Below are 22930 nucleotides of genomic sequence, written 5' to 3'. Positions count from 1 at the left end.
AGAATATTCATTCATGCACTTGTGCATTTGTGGAAACTGTCCCAATGTTAACTGAATCATTAACAATTAATCTATGTACAATGAAAGAGCTTCTTTTGACAGTTTAATGCAGTTTTCAGGTAAGTGTTCAGCAAAAATGATTGTGATAATTGCAATATTATATATAAGTTTGATTACAGATATATAGATAGATAGATAGATGTCTGTGATTAGATACATGTTAGCAATATCACACGAATAAGAGTGCTGTTGAGCGATTGTGAGTGTGCTATTCCTTTTATACAAGTATTTTAATAAAAAATAGCTAATATACTAGGTTTTAGACATTATGTTGCCAGTTAAACCGCAAACTAAATAAAAAATAAAATACTTCCAAAGGAAGCAACAGCATAATCGTTACCCCTCTGCAACACAAGTATTAATGAATCAGTGGTTTCAATGAATCAGGTGAGTAAGTGATTCAATAACTCACTCATAATCAGCCAGTGTCTGAATGGATCTATTTTAATTAGTGAATTAATGACTCACTCCTAAAGTCACTTCTCCCCACTAAAATTCTCTGAAAGAGTCAATAAAAATCTAGCGTTTTAAGAGCATCTGTTGAAACACTATGCTTGTTCTGCTCAGAAGATACTTTCTATTGATAAACTGGTGCATTCTAGGATAATCAAAAGAAGAACAGTATGCTAGCTGTTCCAATAAACCTTCACCCACCATCTTATCTGAAGATATAGACAAGAAGACAAGAACAATAATCTTAGTTTTTCAGGATCTAGCAAGAGATTAAACTGAATCCAGTTAGGTAATTTAAATAGATATCATGTGACCATTAAGTGCAATCTCTAATCATGGTTTATTTTTTAAGAAAATCGTACTTGTAGAGGCCAACAGATTTTGAGCAGCGGTTAATATTTAAACTACCCAGCATTGACCCAGATCTGTGGAGAAACGACTGACCTGAAAGCTCTTCAGGAACACGCTTACAATCCCACTGCTGTCACGTGACGGTGAGCGTCTGCGTGTGTATGGTGTGAGTGTACTGTGATTGGTTTATTACACTCACTCCAGTAAACACAGTCCATCTCTAGAGACATGTAAGTACTGGAATACAACTAGTGCTATCAGACTCCATTCACTTTATAGCCATTACAGCAGGCTTCAGTTCCAGCAGCACTACTACATTTGTACTACTACTGGTACTATTATTAGACTATAACTGTAGCACTGTTTTTCTGTAACATTTTTAATAGAGAGTTCAATTTTTTTTTATTTTTTTTTTTATATGAAGGTCGCATTTTGCTCCTTCTCTCCTTTTCCCAGACATTCAGTAAACTATGAAAATCTATTACTGTGTGAATTTTTTTTTTCAGTAGTTTTATAGATAATAAAAATAAAAAATAAAATTCACACAGTAATAGATTTTCATAAAATATATTTTTTAATTAAAAACAATGCTGTAATATATACCAGCCAACTTTACCTCTAATAAAGTTTTTTAGCAAGACAAAGGAGATTGGCATTTCAATTGAAAATTATGTAAAAAATGTTTTAAAAATAAGTTCAACCAGGACTATTATTTTCCATCAGGGTTACGATTTTAAAGGCACAGTTTGTAGGACCTACCACTACCAAAACAATAACAATCACGTGGTTTGATGACGCTAAGAAGGAGCGTGGAATGATGGGATTAATTGTCTTCTACTCATCTGCTGACGGCCATCAATCAGACGGAAAGATAAATCATGGATTTCATGCGAGTTCAACGATTTGCGCAAGTAGATTACATACAAAGTCAATGCAAAGACACGATCAGACTATGGACCAGACGCATCCTCCCGTGGGTCTAGAGGCGCGATCCCCCGCATTTGGCATGTATGCCCCATTATAATAATCTTGTTGATTGTTATAATAGCATAGGTTTTCTGTAAAGATACAAATCAAAACAACATGTCGAGTAATACACAAGCAAGATCGGCATCTCTTTCTAGTTGAAGTTTGTCGTGAAGCTACTTCTGCATTTGTCCATGAAACTGTTGTCATGTGGTTTCTACGTCCGATGCACCTGATAAGCCATGGTTGCAATCTGCCATAAAACTAAGAAGAAGACGAACTAATGTCATTGACAAGTGACTGGGCTGGCCCGTGTCACGGTTTAGAATCAGGCAGGAAGGAAGTCGCCGCAGAACTTTACTTGTGTTAGCATTCCCATTGACTCTCATTCATTTTGGCGTCACTTTGACAGCGAATAACTTTACATCTGAGGCGTTTAAAGATTCCATTTCTCCATTATTTATTTCTAAAGATAAACGACAATGTATAAAGGGCTCCATTACCTTCTATGTTACATTATGGCCCCGTAGAAACAGTTTTGTAAAAATAGGCTAACGATTGCGTCATAACCACTCGTCTCTCTGTCGCATTACCGTACAGACAGGAGGAGAAGCTCGCAGGCAATTAACTCAATATGGCGTACTGGGGTTACATTTTAAAATACTATACAAAATAATTAATCAGAATACTTACTCCTGCTCACTCACGACAAAGAACTCCCCGCTCAAGCTCGCCGTCTCTGCAAGATTAACGATGGCAGTTTGCACGCACAGCTACTAGAAGGTAAGTTTGACTCTGCGTGTCAGAAACAGAAGTGCTAAAAAAACGCTAAAAATGGGCTTCACTTGTCTCAATTGAGTTCCAATGGGGTCGCTGTGTCCATTTCTTTTACTGTCTATGTTTAGAATGAGAATTTTCTCGTGATTTACAAGTAGTTGAAAACATTAGAGATATTGTTAGTTATCAGCTGGACAAAATATATAACACTAGCCTAGTGGTTTTTGGATATTTTACTGCAAATATCTTACAAATTGTACCATTCACTAAAACTAAAACCATAAAGACTGAATTCTTTGATCGTGTACTGTGTCAACAGTTGGACTGTTATTAACAAACAAATGAAACATGAAAGTTTTATTTTCTATTCTCAAAGTCCAAAAGGTCAAAAGTGCACATAGTTGAAGAAACTTCACACTGAACAGATGACCTTGTGTTTCTGTGGTCTACCAGTTAAACTCCAGGAACTATTACTATAGTCATGGAAAAGTTCATTTATTTCATTAATTCAACTCAAATTGTGAAACTCGTGTATTAAATAAATGCACACAGACTAAAGTAGTTTTAAGGGTTACTCCACCCTAAAATGTAATTTTTGTCATTAATCACTTACCCGCATGTCGTTCCAAACCCGTAAAAGTTCTGTCCGCCTTCATAACACAATTTTTTCTGTTTTGGATGAAAACCTGGAGACTTGAGACATAGACTCCCAAGTAGATAACAGTGTCAAGGTCCATAAAAGCTACGAAAAGTCGTTGTCAGAATATGAATACTTCACAATCTGTGTTATATGAAGTGACGGGAACACTTTTTGCAAGCAAAGAAAACAAAAATAATGACTTTATTCAATAATTCCTTTGTCAATAGTCTCTTCTGTGTCACTCCATATTACCGTGCTCTTCTGTGTCCTCAGCACCACAAGGATGCGTGTTTTATTTAAAATTAAAGCTAAATACAAATAGAAACAGCATATGCTAACTTCCTTGTGGTGCTGAATGTTTGTGGCTTACCCCCCTTGTGAAGGGTGTCAATGATTGTCAGAGACCATTTGAAGGCTCAGGAAACCTTTGCAGGTTTTTGAGTTGAATAGCTGATTTGCATGTCACCATATTCTAATTTGTTGAGATGATTTGTGGTGAATTGGTGGGTTTTTGTTAAATGTGAGTCAAAATCATCACAATTAAAAGAACCAAAGACTTAAACTACTTCAGTCTGTGTGCACTGAACTGAATAACTGCAATTCAGTGTTGACAATTAATTCATGCTAGATTTGAGTACAAAGTAAGTGTGCCTTAATAAGTGTCTTGCTTTTTGATCATTTTAAATATTTTTAGACATTCATAATTTGAGATTTTTTTTATACTTCTCTTACTTTCTTTTTGGGTTCAGTCAGGTTGCATGTCTGCCTCTTAGAGTGATGCTGAGATTGGACAGCATGAAATGGTTGTGATATGGATGTGTGATGCTGAAATCTGACTGGGCAGAAATTCGTCTCCCTTTTCAAACAGAAATTGGGGGTTAGACAAGCTTGTTATCCTCACACTGAAATGCAATTATCGCAAATGAGTTTCTGAGCTCTTCTAACCATCACAGCACGACTGTGTTAAGCGTCAAGGCTTGAATCAGTCAACAGTAAAAATAACAGCATGTTTGGACATTTTCACTGTGTTTTCTATAATGTCAGAGATTAATTGCATTTCAGATGTTGTATGTTTCATATCTTTAAAAATGAAATGATAAAACTGTTTGGACTCTCATTCTGACGGCACCCATTCACTGCAGAGGATCCACTGGTGAGCAATTGATGCAATGCTACATTCCTCCAAATCTGTTTTGATTAAATAAACTCATTTAAATTTTGGATGGCCTGATGGTAAGTCAATTTTCAGAAAACTTACATTTTTGGGTAAACTATTCTTCTATGTGCATTTAATGACATACACTGATCTGATATACAGGTTTATACTGCTCAGATATGCTAGTGTGGTCACAGATGCTACTGTAAAGCAGATTAAGAGCTCTTAAAAGCATGCAATTAAACATTTGCCTTTGTGTGTGTGTGTGTAGCTACAACACTATTGCAGACGGCATCAAGGCAGTGCATATACCACCCACCATCTGTTTTGATTATTTCATGTCTGTGAGAAAAACAACATACAGTGACGCAAATGACATGACTTCAATAATAAAAGCAACAACAGAACAACATCTACTAAAAAATGTCTTTTGCTTGACCTTTAAATGATCATCAATGGTGTATGACAACATAAATCCTAAGTGAGTAAATAAATATAAGCCTTCATATTGCTACCTGCATATCAAACGTATGTTTCCTTGAGTCTCCACAGGGGAATTGTAATCACTGGCAAAAGTGCAGTTATGACATACCATTTTCATTTTGTGATATGAAGTGATTTTCCTGTGCTATTATGATTGATATCATTAAATTAACTTTTGAGCTCATCATTCAAATGTGAATGCATTATAATATCATGGTGAGCGTGTGTGAGAGATTTTCAATTAAATTAAAAAATGTCGTGCCAACAGCACTGTGGCTCTGATATTTGCTTGATTTTTTTTTCAATAGCTACTTTATGGTGGATTTCTTCTAGTCTGAACACACCAGTGAAAAAAAATAGATATGCCATAAACCATCTAATAATTCCCGTTTGTAATGTGTCATTTACTTTACAGCATGATGTTTAGGCCCACTAGATATTCCTGTCTTTTCTTGGAAAAAAAAAAACATGTTTGCCGATATTGATGCTAAATATGCTTTAAGGAGATTTAAATGAGACAGCAGCGCCTCCAGTATTATTTATTTATTTATTTTTGGGATTTCAGAATCAACAGAGGCCTAGCCTACTATTTCATAAATTATATTTTCATAAATATATTCATAATAATATAAGTTGTTATAGGATATCATATACGGAATATTTTATGATACAATAATGCCATAAACCATCTAATAATTCCCGTTTGTAATGTGTCATTTACTTTACAGCATGATGTTTAGGCCCACTAGATATTCCTGTCTTTTCTTGGAAAAAAAAAAACATGTTTGCCGATATCCTAAATTTTCAAATTGGCCATAACCTTTAATTCGTTGCTGACAACTGAGGTGACATCCGCCCGGTAGATCCGCCCCTGGCAGTCGAGCGATATTAATGAGTGTGATGTACGGCATGATAAATGCTCGTCAATTCTGCTGCCCAAACTTTGTTAGCCTGTGGGTCTTTTGTTTTATTGAAAAACGATTTCACTGATTTGCATGTTTCTTGATTATGTGCTTTTTTCTGTGGTACTCACATGCACCATGTCGCTTCACGTCGTATTCTCCACCATGTCCCACAGAAAAACTGCTTTTGCATGAAATATATCTTTAAAAATGAAATGATAAAACTGTTTGGACTCTCATTCTGACGGCACCCATTCACTGCAGAGGATCCACTGGTGAGCAATTGATGCAATGCTACATTCCTCCAAATCTGTTTTGATTAAATAAACTCATTTAAATTTTGGATGGCCTGATGGTAAGTCAATTTTCAGAAAACTTACATTTTTGGGTAAACTATTCTTCTATGTGCATTTAATGACATACACTGATCTGATATACAGGTTTATACTGCTCAGATATGCTAGTGTGGTCACAGATGCTACTGTAAAGCAGATTAAGAGCTCTTAAAAGCATGCAATTAAACATTTGCCTTTGTGTGTGTGTGTGTAGCTACAACACTATTGCAGACGGCATCAAGGCAGTGCATATACCACCCACCATCTGTTTTGATTATTTCATGTCTGTGAGAAAAACAACATACAGTGACGCAAATGACATGACTTCAATAATAAAAGCAACAACAGAACAACATCTACTAAAAAATGTCTTTTGCTTGACCTTTAAATGATCATCAATGGTGTATGACAACATAAATCCTAAGTGAGTAAATAAATATAAGCCTTCATATTGCTACCTGCATATCAAACGTATGTTTCCTTGAGTCTCCACAGGGGAATTGTAATCACTGGCAAAAGTGCAGTTATGACATACCATTTTCATTTTGTGATATGAAGTGATTTTCCTGTGCTATTATGATTGATATCATTAAATTAACTTTTGAGCTCATCATTCAAATGTGAATGCATTATAATATCATGGTGAGCGTGTGTGAGAGATTTTCAATTAAATTAAAAAATGTCGTGCCAACAGCACTGTGGCTCTGATATTTGCTTGATTTTTTTTTCAATAGCTACTTTATGGTGGATTTCTTCTAGTCTGAACACACCAGTGAAAAAAAATAGATATGCCATAAACCATCTAATAATTCCCGTTTGTAATGTGTCATTTACTTTACAGCATGATGTTTAGGCCCACTAGATATTCCTGTCTTTTCTTGGAAAAAAAAAAACATGTTTGCCGATATTGATGCTAAATATGCTTTAAGGAGATTTAAATGAGACAGCAGCGCCTCCAGTATTATTTATTTATTTATTTTTGGGATTTCAGAATCAACAGAGGCCTAGCCTACTATTTCATAAATTATATTTTCATAAATATATTCATAATAATATAAGTTGTTATAGGATATCATATACGAATATTTTATGATACAATAATGCCATAAACCATCTAATAATTCCCGTTTGTAATGTGTCATTTACTTTACAGCATGATGTTTAGGCCCACTAGATATTCCTGTCTTTTCTTGGAAAAAAAAAAACATGTTTGCCGATATTGATGCTAAATATGCTTTAAGGAGATTTAAATGAGACAGCAGCGCCTCCAGTATTATTTATTTATTTATTTTTGGGATTTCAGAATCAACAGAGGCCTAGCCTACTATTTCATAAATTATATTTTCATAAATATATTCATAATAATATAAGTTGTTATAGGATATCATATACGAATATTTTATGATACAATAATGCCATAAACCATCTAATAATTCCCGTTTGTAATGTGTCATTTACTTTACAGCATGATGTTTAGGCCCACTAGATATTCCTGTCTTTTCTTGGAAAAAAAAAAACATGTTTGCCGATATTGATGCTAAATATGCTTTAAGGAGATTTAAATGAGACAGCAGCGCCTCCAGTATTATTTATTTATTTATTTTTGGGATTTCAGAATCAACAGAGGCCTAGCCTACTATTTCATAAATTATATTTTCATAAATATATTCATAATAATATAAGTTGTTATAGGATATCATATACGGAATATTTTATGATACAATAATATGATTTGATTAAGATATATGTTTCACGTATCCTAGATATTATATATATATATATATATATATATATATATATATATATATATATATATATATATATATATATATATATATATATATATATATATAAGATATAGGATATTTAAGCAGTATTAAGACAAGCAAAACTGTTAATCTCTGCTCATATCGAAATGGTCTCGACGGGCTTGATATTGCTTTAATTCAACAGTTCAATAACGTTCATATCAAGTAATTACTTAAAAGATATTGTTACTTTGTCCATTTCGAAAATAGTTCCAAATAAATATTTTCGCATGTAACTTTAGAGACGGTCCCTAAATTTGATACTCGTCCAACGTCAAGCCAACTTTATGTCTGTTTTTTTTTTTTTTTTTTTTTACTCTTAGTTTTCTTTTCTCTTCGCTGGATTGGATTCATCCATCAATTATGAACATTCAGCCGCAAACATGAGGTGCGAGCAGTCGCGAGCGCAGATGGGAGAATGGAGGAAGTTTTTTTTTTTTTTTTTTTTTTTTGCCCTAGGCAGATTGAGTCAGTTCGGGAGTTCGGAGCGGGATCGCGAATCATTTGAGTCAGTAATGGGGATCGCGAATCATTTGAGTCAGTTTCTGGAGTTCGGAGCGGCTTCGCGGATCATTTGAATCAATTCGAGAGTTCGAAGCGGATTCGCGAATCATTTGAGTCAGCTCGGGAGTTCGGAGCGGCTTCGTGGATCATTTGAGTCAGTTTGGGGATCGCAAATCATTTGAGTCAGTTCGGGAGTTCGGAGCGCCTTCGCGGATCATTTGAGTCAGTTCGGGGATCGCAAATCATTTGAATCAGTTTCTGGAGTTCGGAGCGGCTTCGCGGATCATTTGAATCAATTCGAGAGTTCGAAGCGGATTCGCGAATCATTTGAGTCAGTTCGGGAGTTCGGAGCGGCTTCGCGGATCATTTGAGTCAGTTTGGGGATCGCAAATCATTTGAGTCAGTTCGGGAGTTCGGAGCGCCTTCGCGGATCATTTGAGTCAGTTCGGGGATCGCAAATCATTTGAGTCAGTTCGGGAGTTCGGAGCGGTTTCGCGAATCATTTGAGTCAGTTTGGGGATCGCAAATCATTTGAATCAGTTAGGGAGTTCGGAGCGGCTTCGCGGATAATTTAAATCAATTCGAGAGTTCGAAGCGGGTTCGCGAATCATTTGAGTCAGTTCGGGAGTTCGGAGCGGGTTCGCGAATCATTTGAATCAGATTGCGAATCATTTGAATCAGATCGGGAGTTCAGAGCGGGATCATGCATCACTAAAGATTCGCGCTCCTAAATTTTCAAATTGGCCATAACCTTTAATTCGTTGCTGACAACTGAGGTGACATCCGCCCGGTAGATCCGCCCCTGGCAGTCGAGCGATATTAATGAGTGTGATGTACGGCATGATAAATGCTCGTCAATTCTGCTGCCCAAACTTTGTTAGCCTGTGGGTCTTTTGTTTTATTGAAAAACGATTTCACTGATTTGCATGTTTCTTGATTATGTGCTTTTTTCTGTGGTACTCACATGCACCATGTCGCTTCACGTCGTATTCTCCACCATGTCCCACAGAAAAACTGCTTTTGCATGAAATGCAAAAAGCTCTCTCTGGTTCGCCTTCTACAGGGTCTTAACGTATGTTGCGGTCCATTCGTTATTAAAAGTACATCTTCTCTTTTTCGTGGCCACACTGGCCGTGACTGTTTAACCTGACCGAACAGCGCGCGCGCTCTCAATTTGAGATTGTTGACAAATGTTGAGGAGGCGTTCGTGCAACAGTCAACAGTTTGATTGACGTACTACTCACCCAATCGACTAACGCTTTAATTGCTCTCCGCTGAACTATTGGACATTAACACTAGGCAGGGTCGAATGAAAAAGAGGGACAGGTGCTCAATTTGCGTGAGGCGGTACAAAGGGTAAAAATTATGTACAGTAGCCTACAAGTAAAGCGGGACATGTGGTCACTCTATTCGCGCCAGTTATTCAGCAAACAATGTGTAGGCCACTGTATTTCAAAATTGTATCTAGTACTATATAAATTACAAAGGTTTAATTGGCATCTTTATTTCAAACAACCCGACCGACCGCAACCCGAGTATCATTAAAAATATGACCGCAGTCACCCGCTCATTTCGGATCAACCCGCCCATCACTGCTGAGGAAGTATCGATGTAACGTGCAGAATAATATTGTATTGATTTATATTAATTTATAATTAATATTAACACAATATTAAATGATGGATAACTCGAAACTAAGTTTATAATTATTAAAAGTAGGCTATTACATATATATGAATGATTGTGTGTGATAATCAAAGGACTTTGATCGTGTGTCCTGTCTGTATGTTCCCTGGGAGCTGTTTAACATTAACAGAAGAAAGTGAGACCCTCCCCTTTGAGTGAAACTCCTTCAGACTTCACTCGTCCATCATGGCGGTGTTTTCGTCTCTTACTCCGGTGTTCGTAGCGGTTTTGTGTGTGATTATCGGGTTTCTCTTCAAAAACTCCCAGAGGAGACAAACCAGATCAAAGCAGGGGCGTTCAGACCAGACCTCCAAACCCTGGGTGGACGAGGATCTGCAGGATGATACAGAAATCAGCAGCAAACACAACGGTACTCTCCACCACTACATCACTACTAAAACACACATATTACAGTGCTATTAAGGAGTTGACCTCAGCTTTTACTTTTGCATGCACTGTCCTGTCTATACATATTATCTTATTGTATATAAAATAAATAATATGTGTTTTCAGTATTAAAAAATATTTTATTTCCCACAAACATCTGCAAAATCCATCCAAAGACCTCTTATGCATATGAAAAAAAAATAAAGAATAATAATAATAATAATATATATATATATATATATATATATATATATATATATATATATATATATATATATATATATATATGCATGCAAAATTAATAAACTGTACAAAAGTACACTAGAATGTCAAATAGTAAACTATTAATTCAAGGAACAAATGGTTCGAGTCAGTACAAGAGTGGAACGCAACCGTAAGCTGCACTCAATAGCATTTATGTGAAGATGGTTTGAAGAGAGTTTACTGATGCAGAACTTTTGAAGAGATCTTAAAGTTTGAGATCTCAAAGAAGGTAAGAACTCTGTGCTGGGGGAAAAGTTTTGAACAGAATGCAAAAGTTCAAGTCCATAAAAGTCTTGCTTAAGAAGTTGCGACATGCTCTATTACAGCCCACTTTGAAAATAGCCTTTTAATGTCTATTGAACAATTACTGTTCATATACTGCTCATATTTAGTTTCATGATATGCAATCATAATTTTTTATGTTCTTCCATTCAATGACAAACATTTTCAAAACAAAACACAACGAGTAGAGTAAAAAATTTCATGGGAATAGATTTGGAGAAATTTAGCATTCCATCACTTGATCACCCCGATGGATCCTCTGCAGTGAATGGGTGCCGTCAGAATGAGAGTCCAAACAGCTGATTAAAAACTCATTCCGACGGCACCCATTCACTCCAAAGAATCCAAACTGTTCCTTTAATCGAGAGACTGTTCCTTTAAAGACCTGAGGCATGTCCCGATGTGGAATTGTGTTTCTGTTTATTGGTGTTGGTGACTCAATCGATTGTCTGTGCACAGAGGATGATGATTGGCTAGACACAACCGAGGAAGAAGACCTACGCCATATCCCATACACCCCAGCTCGGTACTCTGCTACTGAGATGCTGGAACGATCTGAGATGTTCTACTCGCTCATGAATCTGAGACGGTCTGTTCGCTTCATCAGTCCAGAACCAGTACCAAAAGAAGTGATTGACAATGTCATACGCACTGCAGGTAATGCAGTCACAATCAGGGCTGAATTTTAGTCTGATTTGGTCGAGGTGGCAAATGCCTATTCAGCTCAAAGGACAAAAAATTCAAAGCCAAACCTTTGTCTCCAGGACTCCTCTACTGTCTGTTTATGTGTGTGTGTGTGTGTGTGTAAGGCACTGCACCTAGTGGAGCTCACACTGAGCCCTGGACGTTTGTGGTGGTGTCTGATGCAGATGTCAAACACAAGATCAGAGAGATCATTGAGGAGGAGGAGGAGATCAACTACAAGCAAAGGATGGGAGACAAGTGGGTCCAAGACCTGAAGAAACTGAGGTGTGTTTCAAATAGACAAGAGACTACATCATATATAGTTATATACATAATTAATTCATTACTAGTTTTGCTTATTATTGTACTATTACCTCGTGTATGTACTACTAGTATTATGTGTTTAAAATTTTAATACAATAAATACAGACTCATATAATAATGTTGACTAAAATGCATTTAGCTATGATATTAGTGCCCCCTTGTGGTTACATTTTTCCATCTTATTTATTTATTTATTTTTACTATGGATAACCTTGTTTCAAACGGATGTCAATCATAATAATAATATAACTATAATAAATTATAAAACGAATTATTATTGTAAAAATATTTTTTATTTAATATTATATTATAGGTGAAATGGAATACTCAATCATTTAATAATATTATGTATCAAAATAATAATATGTATTATATGTAAACTGTAATATAATAATAATAATGATATGATGCCATTATTATTATTATAACACTATGCAAAGTAATTTAATAATAATATATGAAATATTATTTATGTTGTTGTTGTTATACTCTATACAGAAATACAATAAACATTTTTTGAAATAGTAATATTTATGCAATTTAAATGACTAAATGTAAATGTAATTATCAAATGAAATAGCACGGATAATACTATACACTGTAGTATATAATATAATTTATTATAGTTATTACAATATTACATTTATTATTATTATAGTTTTATAAATATTATTTATTGATGGGATTTTTGGTAGGATTTACAGATAAACATAGATGTTATATTTTAATAATATAATTATTACGTGTATACAATGTTTTCATAAACTCCTGTGTTACTAGAGCCACTTTGTGGTCAGTGGCCCTGCTATAACTAATTTCATTTGAAGAATTTATATGACTTCAGAATTCACAAAAAAAAAATGATAAAGACGTAAAAACAAGTGTCTTTCACAGGACAAACTGGGTGAAGGAGTATCTGGATGTGGCTCCGTATTTGATTCTAGTGTTTAAACAGACATATGGAATTCTGCCCAGCGGCAAGAAAAAGACTCACTATTACAATGAAATCAGCGTGTCCATCTCCTGTGGCATTCTGCTGGCTGCTCTGCAGGTCAGATGCAAAAAAAAAAAAAAAACACTAAACAAGCATTTGTTTAAAAAAATGTGGCTGTTTGATTTGAATGACATGCAATATTCCATTGTTCACATGTTTGCTGTCAGAATGTTGGGCTGGTTACCGTGACGACCACTCCTTTGAACTGTGGCCCACAGCTCAGGCTCCTCCTCCAGCGGCCGGCCAATGAGAAGCTTCTAATACTGCTTCCTGTTGGCTACCCTGCATCTGATGCCAAAGTGCCTGACCTCAAACGCAAGGACCTGAAAGACATAATGGTGACGGTGTGAGATCATCAGCTGCTATAAACAAATGTGATGCCATAAAAAGACCAACTTACAGAGCAGTTTTGAATATAAAACCAAGTGCTATTCAAATCAGACCAAATGTTCTCAGCTTACTGCTTTATTTTTATTATTTCTTTACCATAAAGGGATTTTCAAGTAATAGTTTACATAAGGACACAGTTACTTCCAAATTTTGCATGGCTCTGTTAATGTACACTTTATATATTATGAATTTGCTGTGACTTATGCAAAACATTAAGTAAAGTACATGTTTGTAGTTTTCCATGCTAATGCGTCATGGTGTTTTCTACACTACTGAAATATTTGAAAGGGCTTCATGTTTATTTTACAGTCATTGCAAGCTAATGCCATTCGTATTGAAACAATATATTTTTAATAAATAAAATTAACAAGTATACAGAGTATATTGTTAGAGGGTCATTTTTTCTAATAGTAAAATAGAAATAGAACTAGAAATAGAAATGCTAGTGTTAATGGGTCAAGTAGTGTGTGTGTGTGTAGGAATTTTATGATTTTATTTTGTATTAATTAAAAATTATTTGAGTACTTTTATTTTTACCTTAACTACTTTAAGTGTGTCATTTGTTAGATGTTATACTTATAAACTTTCTTCTATCCTATCTTTCTTCTATTATGTAGAGATAACTTATATAATCTTTTTATTATTATTATTATTATTATTGAATACAAACAAATGTAAGAGAATGATATCATCAACTCGTGAGATATTTGTAGAATATTTCAACAGAATGTGTAAACATGTCAATATGTGAATTTTAAGCTGCTAAAATATTATAATATAAAAACATTAATATAATTTTAATTATATAATATAATAATGATCATGTAAAAAATACAAAATAAAAGCCCCAAAACAAATAATTATATATATATATCTTTGTTTTTTAACCCAAACGGGGCTTTTATTTTGAAAATACATTTCCGAACGCACCAGGAAACAAAGAAGGGAATCAAAAGAGGTGACGTATTTGTTGACTAGTGCAGGAAGTTCCTTTACTTAGTTGACAGCTTTCCTTAATCGATTACTTTACTAGATTTGTATTTAGTGATCGCTATAAGGCAGTAAATATGTAATATATCTCATCATCTTTCTAACTGGAGTGCTGTGCATCAGGCTGGGTGTGGTGTGAGTGTAGCGGAGCTGCTGTGAACTGAAGCCGGCGGAGATGTCGTGCTCGCTGGAGAAGGTGCTGGGCGACGCGCGGACGCTGCTGGAGCGGCTGAAGGAGCACGACACGGCCGCAGAGACTCTCATCGAGCAGTCCAGCATCCTCAGCCAGAAGATCCACAGCATGAAGGAGGTCGAAAACACTCTTCCTGACAAGGCATGATATGAAATCTCTCACTGATCACCCTACAGAGCACACACATGACCTCGAAGAGCATACACGGTGCAGATTACAGTCGTGTGCATGTATTATTGCTTGTACATTGGACAATATGAGACATTTATTGTACAGTATGGGGTTTAGTGAGCAAGATCTGGACTGATGAACCAAAGGCTGTTAATATAGACACATAGTGCACACTAACTAACTGACAATCAAATTTGTCAATTTAGTTGTTGCAGTTCTAGGACCCTATTTATGGTGCGTCTCTAATAACTAATAAATGAAGAATAACCAAAAACTACTCATGAATTTCTGTTTTTTTCTGTATTTAGTACATGGAGGAAAGCACAGAGTATCAGGAGCTGTCCAGACACAAACCTCACGTCCTGCTGACACAGGAGAACACCCAAATCAAAGACCTCCAACAGGAGAACAGAGGCAAGACGGCAGGAGTTTCTTCAGTCTCTTGCATTTTTTTTTACAAGGAATCCCTGATTCAACTGTTTGTGCTGTTCACAGAGCTCTGCCTCTCTCTGGAGGAGCACCAGTACGCTTTAGAGCTGATCATGGGCCGATACCGAAAACAGATGCTTCAGCTGATGATGGAAAAGAAAGAGCTGGATACCAAACCTGTGCTCAGCCTTCACCAGGATCATGCCAAGGTGCCAGACCTCATACAAAACTGAGAATGAGTTATAAATGTACTCCAAGATGTAGATGCGTTTGTTTCTTTATCAGAACACATTTGGAGAAATCATTCCATCAAAGCATTCCATCACTTGCTCATCAGTGGATCCTCTGCAGTGAATGGGTGCCGTCAGAATGAGAGTCCAAACAGCTGATAAAAACATCACAATAATCCACACCACTCCAGTCCATCAGTTAATATCTTATGAAGCATAAAGCTGCGTGTTTGTAAAAACAAATCCATCATTAAGGTGTTTTAAACTTGCTTCTGGCAGAAATATGAATCCATAATAATGCTTCCTTCAGTGAAAAAGTCCACTCCTGTTGTCCTCTCACATTAAAATCCACCAACAGTTTTTGCTTGTAAATGATGCTTGATCTGTGCATATTTCTCTACTGCTTCAGACGAGACCGCTTTTCACAGAAGAAAGCAATATTATGAATACAGCACTCACATTTTAGCTGGAGGCAACGGGTTGATGTTAAAAACATATTGATGGATTTGTAGCTTTTCACTTCACAAGACATTAACTGGTGGACTGGAGGGGTGTAGATTATTGTGGTGTTTTTATCAACTCTCATTCTGACAGCACCCATTCACTGCAGAGGATCCATTGGTGAGCAAGTGACGTAACGCTACATTTCTCCAAATCTGTTCACTTGAAGAAACAAACTCTGGATGGCCTGAAGGAGAGTCATTTTTTTAGGTGACCTATTCTTTTAAAACTTTGCATCTACTATTCATGTTCAAAAATCAGACAGAATGCAACCTAAAAGAAGCCTTTATTCCAGGAGGTTCAAAGCCAGTTGGAGCGGATCTGTGAAATGGGTCAAGTAATGCGTCAGGCTGTTCAGATGGATGAGCGGCGTTACTGCTCTGTAAAAGAGCAACTGGCACAGCTCCAAGTAATGGCTTCATTGTAATTCACCACCTTATCATTTCTGCTTTCATATGTTCATGTAACATATCTTTTTCTTGATGCAGATTGAAAATAAGGAGCTCAGGGGTCTGCTTTCCATCAGCAACAGCTCCGTGAGGCCGCAAAACCCAGCAGAGAGCCCAAAGAAACAAGAGCCCTAAACGAGGAAATGTTTGTATATTTGTATGTCTACTGACATGAATATCTGTATCGGGTTCTTTAGTGTTGAATTGAACTGTTCTGACGGTGGTTTAACTTCCTGCTGCCCGATGATGCACTTTCTGATGTTTGATATTATTAATGATGCTAATGTGTTTGTTCAGGAAAGACCTATCACCTCTTTAGTTTTTTAATATATGCTTAATAACTTCTACGCAAATGTGCATTATAGATCAGCTTTGGCTGTGTTCATTTTGCATTAAAAAAGAAAGAAGTGTATTTTAAAATGAGGATTTTGTCTTAAATTGATTTGGTCTTAGCAGGATCATAGGTCTTTTTAGGTCACATTAGTAAATTGTGGAGTACACTCTATATATGTGAAAACAATTATTAACAGACCTATTATGTAACTAGCTATTAAGAAAGTTGTATGTATCAGCAGTGTTGCATCTTTAAGCAGTTTGATGTGATGATCTCATACGTTGTGTAACATGCACTGTTTTGCGATGAGAATCTTCTTAAAAATGCCTCTAAGCATTTGCCAGTCTTTTTATTGTAAGTTGTTGTATTTTCATTTTCATCTCAGGAAAGCAATCATATGTACTGCAATTGTTATTTTGTATGACACAGTATGTAAAATAAAATACAAGTATTCAATGTTTATGTGATAAATGATGAAGTATGATATTGTATGAATGTCTTCCTAGAAACCATCATATGGTGTGAAAGATAATCTTGCTAAATATTAAAATATTCTATTTTCCTGTGAAATAAACTAAAGGGATATTGTTTTTTTTTATATAATTTGCATTGTCTAATTATTAAGCTAAAATTTTTATTTACAGAAAATATTCATAAAATATTAAAAATATGTTAGTTTACCCGTAATATCTGAATTTTTTTTTTTAGTTTAGTTTAAAAATATATATTTTCTAAATATTTTATCTTTCCATCTGCGTAAGAAAATGTAAAAATACGATCCAATTTAAAATATAAACAATGTTTTGAATATATATATATATATATATATATATATATACACATACATACATACATACATACATACATACATACACGTCATATAATTAGTTATAATAAGTTGATTTATTTCACTAATTCCATTCAAAAAGTGAAACAGTTTTGTATATTAAATAAGTAAAAGTAAAGGAATAAAGTGTATAATAAAGTAAAAGAAATGGACACAGCGACCCTTGAGACAAGTGAAGCCCATTTTTAGCTGTGTAGCTGTGCGTGCAAACTGCCATCGTTAATCTTGCAGAGACGGCGAGCTTGAGCGGGGAGTTCTTTGGCGTGAGTGAGCAGGAGTAAGTATTCGGATTAATTATTTTGTATAGTATTTTAAAATGTCACGCCAGTACGCCATATTAAGTTAATTGCCTGCGAGCTTCTACTCCTGTCTGTATGGTAATGCGACAGAGAGACGAGTGGTTATGACGCAATCGTTAGGCTATTTTTACAAAAACTGTTTCTATGGGGCCATAATGTAACATAGAAGGTAATGGAGCCCTTTATACATTGTCGTGTATCTTTAGAAATAAATAATGGACAAAAGGAGTCTTTAAACGCCTCAGATGTAAAGTTATTCGCTGTCAAAGTGACGCCTAAATGAATGGGAGTCAATGGGAATGCTAATGCAAGTGAAGTTCTGCTAAAAGATGGTGGCACCCGGCTGACTTCAACTTCCGGTCGACTTCCTTACCGCCTGGCAATAACGTGCGTTAATGCTTGAGCGGCGCCAATGAGTCAGATCGGGAGTTCGGAGCGGGTTCGCGAATCATTTGAGTCAGTTCGGGAGTTCGTAGCTGGTTCGCGAATCATTTGAGTCAGTTTGGCGATCGCGAATCATTTGAGTCAGTTTGGGAGTTCGGAGCTGGATCGCAAATAATTTGAGTCAGTTCGGGAGTTCGTAGCGGGTTCGCGAATCATTGAGTCAATTTGCGGATCGCAAATCATTTGAATCAGTTCGGGAGTTCGGAGCGGGTTCGCGAATCATTTGAGTCAGTTTGGGGATCGCGAATCATTTGAATCAGTTCGGGAGTTCGGAGTGGGTTCGCGAATCATTTGAGTCAGTTTGAATGCAGTAGCTCTTTCTAAGGGTATTTTTTTCAAAATCCTTTTGCACATTTTATTTATGTTCGGTAGTTCTTTCTAGCTCAAGCAAATCCACAAACTAATAAAATGATTTATTATTAAGGTCGCCTGTTGACTGCTGTATATAAAACCCCTTCAATATAGATGTTGTTACCTCAAGGGATAAGGCGTCATCACAAAAACAAAACAGAATTTTTTTTTTTGTGGCTATAATAGAGCACCAGCACCTCTTTTAGGCCACTTAAAGCACTGCTTTGATGCATTCTCCTCCAGCATCCGCTTCTTCTTCCCTCCTTTGCTTTCTCTTCTTGCCTGGGGGTATTGTTAAATCTTATGCAACCACGCTAATCCTTCCTGACTGTCAATTTATTTTTTTTATTTTTTTATTTGCGTGCTTTTTTTTGGGCCGATCATGAAAATTCATCAACCGGCAGGCCGGTCGACCGGCCAACCGGGAAAAGTCCCGATCGTCACGATTGCCACTACGCCCCTGCCCCTGTTCTTGGGTCTGGCATATCACATTTTTTTCTTCACAATATCCCATAGATTTTCAGGACAGGGATACCATGGTCCTTAAACCAGGTACTGGTAGCTTTGGCACTGTGTGCAGGTGCCAAGTCCTGTTGGAAAATGAAATCTGCATCTCCATAAAGTTGGTCAACAGCAGGAAGCATGTGGTTGTCCTGCATCTTCAAAAAACAAGCTACAGGCGGTCCAAAATGCAGCAGCTAGAGTCCTTACCAGGTCAAGAAAATATGATCATATTACCTCAATTTTACAGTCTCTGCACTGGCTACCTATTAAGTTCCTTATCAGTTACAAATTATCATTACTTACCTGTAAGGCCCTAAATGGTTTAGTTCCTGCGTAGGTGTCAGTGGTCATCTTTGGGACATCTGTCAAGTCAGCAGTCTTTCCCCATGATTGTGTAGCCTACAGAACTAGACTGAGAGACCATTTAAAGACCTTTTTCAATTTTGAGTTAATTAGCTGATTAGAGTGTGGCACCAGGTGTCTTCAATATTGAACCTTTTCAGAATATTCAAATTTTCTGGGATACTGAATTTGGGATTTTCCTTAGTTGTCAGTTATAAACTAATAATTTATACTAATAAGTATTGTGGTACCTAAAATGATATATATATATATATTTTTTTTTTTTTATTAATTTTTTTTATATATATATTTTTTTTTTTTCTAATAACAAAGTAACATAAACGTGCACTTTTCTTCCGCCTGTCCAGCGGGTGGCGCCACGCCGCAGCGCGTGCACACTCCTCTCGCCGGGGAAGGAAGGGAAGTATGACAGCGTACCTTCAAGCCAAAGTCATCCGCGTTACTGCCGCCGTCCGCTGTTATCATGTCTGAGAAAGAGCTCGGCCAGAAGTGGGACCGCTGCCTCGCAGACAGCGCGATTAAATTCGGTAAGAACTCATGATATTTAATAATCAGCTCTGTTGTCACGACCGTGTAGGGCGCTCAGGTCACTGAAAAGACGTTCACTCGACTAGGACGCATATAAATGACATTTTTTTAAAGAGCTCATTAGGCTTCGAGTACTAACGTCACGGTATTATTTATGTTATATATATATATATAAATATATATATATATATATATATATATATATATATAAATAAATAAAAAAATTACTACTAGGACCGCTTACTACTAAGCTAGGTTTTTAGACCTACGATGTTAAAAAAAATTTTTTATTTTGTTTACTGTTTTTCTACTATGTAACGTTACCATGGTAATTATCATCGTATACTTTAGAGTACCATTAATACAGGCTGTATCTGGGGCAGTACCTTTTCACCTTTGTTGCTTTTTGGTAATAATATGTACACTCTAGGTATAAAACTGGGATAGTAGCACAGGGATATTTGTAGCAATCCAACAATACATTGCATGGGTCAAAATGATCGATTTTTCTTTTGTACCAACAATCATTAGGTTATTAAGTAGAAATCATGAAGATCATTTTGAAGATAATTTACCCCTATTAAGGTGAATTTCCTACTGTATATATATATAAAAACTTAACTTTTGATCAGTAATATGCATTGCTAAGAACTTAATTTGGACAACTTCCTCCATTTTTTTTGTCTCTTGCACCCTCAGATTCGAGATTTACATCATTCACATCCAGACCATACATCAATAGAAAGCTTATTTATTCAGATGTATAAATCTGAATTTTTTAAGAAATGGACCCTTATGACTGGTTTTGGTCTTGGATCACATTTGGGCATGCTGATTTATTTTATTATATGTAATATTTGTTTCTTGTAGGTACCGGTCTGGGTCTAGGAATTGTGTTCTCTGTTGTTTTCTTCAAGCGTAAGTGTATATTATATCATGTCTTGTGTAAAGCAGATTTATTAGAATGTGTTTTCTTCCATGCTAATGTGAAGATTTGTTTGTGCAGGCCGGACATGGCCCATAGTGTTTGGGACAGGACTGGGTCTTGGCATGGCTTACTCCAACTGCCAGAATGACTTGAAGTCACATTATGTACTGCACAGTAAAGTTGCTAAGGTTTGTGTTTTGATTATAGAGATCACGTGTTGTCTCGGTCACATACTGGTAAAATAATGTGTAGCCTGAATGCACAGGAAGTCGCTTTGGATAAAAGCATCTGCTAAGTGCATAAATGTAAATGTAATGTCACCTAGCTGTTTATGTCTGTTTTTTTTTTTTATTGGAGAGCTTGGGCATAGAATTATCCAAGGTATCACTCAATATTTTTTATGAATTATTTATAAAATGTACATTCAAAAAAAAAAAAAAAAGGGGGTAAAGTATAGTTCAGAGTATTGCATTTCTTGTTTTTTAATTCAAAGTTAAAGTTTGTAGTAGATTTAATATTTACATTTTCTGTTTTAATTTTTATTTTTTTATAATTTTCTTATTTTTTTTATTAATCAGCGTCATCTGGAAGATGTTATCAGAGCTTATCAGAGCAGTAAATATAACAAAATAATTCAGAACTCAATAAAGCTTCATGTGTAATAGTTATATTAAACGTTTATATATTATTATATAAGAAATATTATATTATAAAATTCAGATTAATTTATTTTTAATATGTAAGGCTGATTATTAATAATGAATTAATTATAATAAATACATTTATAATGATTTATTAATTTTCAATATTTTATGTCTGTACTTTAGCTATTTTGTTTTAGTTATTTTAGTACTTCAATTTTGAACTTTTTTAGTATTTTAGTACTTAAATGAGAAATTTTTCATTCAGTTAGCTGAAATAAAATATACAAAACTATTTTTTTCAAGTAATTATGGTTTTATATAATAATTGTAACCCTGACAAAAATTTACTTTGCCCATCTATATAGTAATTTATGTTCTTTAACAATTAATTTGTTGCAATGTTTGATAAATATTGTTATTCCTTTGCATATAAATATTATAACGTAGGTCCCAGAGTTGTAGGCGTGCACAGATCAAATTAAATCATTGTAATAAATGATAAATTCACTGGAAATAACATGCATTGTTCAAAACATGTGACACAGTCAATTGGAAATATGAACATTTAGCATATTCAGATTATATCAGAAATACATATTTTAATGCTTAATGTTAATAAAAAAAACTCTAAACACTTAAATTATCAAAAATCACCTGATTAAGTAAGTCTTGATACTTATCACTTAAATTTCATATGCATGCTTTTTTAGGTATTTTTTCACAACAGTTTGTACTTTTTTTGTTTTTTTTTCTTGAGTTGTTTTTTTTATTTTAACATAGGATCTTATTCATGGGATCTCCCTGCTTCAACGAATCTGAAGATCAGTGTTTCAGTCCTGATTTGTTTTCTCTGGTCTCTTTCAGGAGCAGTAGTCGCATCAGTTATGGATCATCTGCCTTGCTGTTCGTATTCAAAGCCTGACACAATCAAGACTTCTTGTCTTTCTTTCTCCATAACATCCATGTTCTTGTAAAGCAAAGTCTGTTTATATTTAATAAAATATTAAAAAGGAGATTTGAAATTTTCTAAGGGTGATTTTTATGTGTTTGTTTATTTTTTTATCTTTTTGAATAATGGCCCTACAGTAACATGTGTTCCAAAAATCAAATGATAGCAGCCTACGCTGTCATCTAGCTTTCGACCCGGGCCATGATGATATTTGGCAACCATTCTAAACTAGTGCACTTACTTTGCTTAAAGCAAAACATTGTGCCTTGTTGGCATGGTGACAGTACTGAAGTACAAGCATCATTTTATTTTTTCTGAAATCTGCCGTGC

General features: G+C 35.4%; 3 protein-coding genes across 4 annotated transcripts; all 3 read left to right on the top strand.

Moving 5' to 3' along the window:
* The first annotated feature begins 10212 nt into the window (after positions 1-10212).
* iyd (iodotyrosine deiodinase) lies at positions 10213-13690 on the top strand. The gene is made up of 5 exons (XM_026199731.1): positions 10213-10491; positions 11514-11711; positions 11864-12023; positions 12957-13113; positions 13224-13690. Exons 1-5 carry the CDS (start codon positions 10308-10310, stop codon positions 13404-13406), a joined length of 882 nt encoding a protein of 293 aa, XP_026055516.1. The 5' UTR covers positions 10213-10307; the 3' UTR covers positions 13407-13690.
* Positions 13691-14375: 685 nt separating this feature from the next.
* sike1 (suppressor of IKBKE 1) lies at positions 14376-17201 on the top strand. Of its 2 annotated transcripts, XM_026199732.1 has the most exons (6): positions 14376-14404; positions 14560-14770; positions 15109-15214; positions 15296-15438; positions 16256-16369; positions 16449-16645. In XM_026199732.1, the coding sequence occupies exons 2-6, from the start codon at positions 14612-14614 to the stop codon at positions 16542-16544; spliced, it is 618 nt and encodes a 205-aa protein (XP_026055517.1). In that variant the 5' UTR covers positions 14376-14404; positions 14560-14611; the 3' UTR covers positions 16545-16645. The 2 variants fall into 2 exon arrangements, with proteins under 2 accessions (XP_026055517.1, XP_026055518.1); XM_026199733.1 differs by lacking the exon at positions 14376-14404 and having other exon boundaries at positions 14411-14770; positions 16449-17201.
* A 2719-nt stretch (positions 17202-19920) lies between these two features.
* Positions 19921-22677, top strand: micos10 (mitochondrial contact site and cristae organizing system subunit 10). Its single transcript, XM_026199728.1, has 4 exons — positions 19921-20078; positions 20950-20997; positions 21086-21195; positions 22516-22677. Exons 1-4 carry the CDS (start codon positions 20015-20017, stop codon positions 22522-22524), a joined length of 231 nt encoding a protein of 76 aa, XP_026055513.1. The 5' UTR covers positions 19921-20014; the 3' UTR covers positions 22525-22677.
* The last annotated feature ends 253 nt before the right edge of the window (positions 22678-22930 follow it).

Source organism: Carassius auratus, chromosome 23 (genome assembly GCF_003368295.1).
Source record: "Carassius auratus strain Wakin chromosome 23, ASM336829v1, whole genome shotgun sequence".
Lineage (NCBI taxonomy): Eukaryota > Metazoa > Chordata > Actinopteri > Cypriniformes > Cyprinidae > Carassius > Carassius auratus.
The sequence above is the reverse complement of the archived record's forward strand: the minus strand, read 5'-3'. Positions and strand labels throughout refer to the sequence as shown.

Coding starts and splice junctions, on each gene's coding strand:
- iyd (XM_026199731.1), top strand. CDS start 10,308: ATGGCGGTGTTTTCGTCTCTTACTCCGGTGTTCGTAGCGGTTTTGTGT. Junction 12,024..12,956: donor CAAGACCTGAAGAAACTGAG/GTGTGTTTCAAA, acceptor TGTCTTTCACAG/GACAAACTGGGTGAAGGAGT. Junction 13,114..13,223: donor TTCTGCTGGCTGCTCTGCAG/GTCAGATGCAAA, acceptor GTTTGCTGTCAG/AATGTTGGGCTGGTTACCGT.
- sike1 (XM_026199733.1), top strand. CDS start 14,612: ATGTCGTGCTCGCTGGAGAAGGTGCTGGGCGACGCGCGGACGCTGCTG. Junction 15,215..15,295: donor CCTCCAACAGGAGAACAGAG/GCAAGACGGCAG, acceptor TGCTGTTCACAG/AGCTCTGCCTCTCTCTGGAG. Junction 15,439..16,255: donor TTCACCAGGATCATGCCAAG/GTGCCAGACCTC, acceptor CCTTTATTCCAG/GAGGTTCAAAGCCAGTTGGA.
- micos10 (XM_026199728.1), top strand. CDS start 20,015: ATGTCTGAGAAAGAGCTCGGCCAGAAGTGGGACCGCTGCCTCGCAGAC. Junction 20,079..20,949: donor AGACAGCGCGATTAAATTCG/GTAAGAACTCAT, acceptor TGTTTCTTGTAG/GTACCGGTCTGGGTCTAGGA. Junction 20,998..21,085: donor CTCTGTTGTTTTCTTCAAGC/GTAAGTGTATAT, acceptor TTGTTTGTGCAG/GCCGGACATGGCCCATAGTG.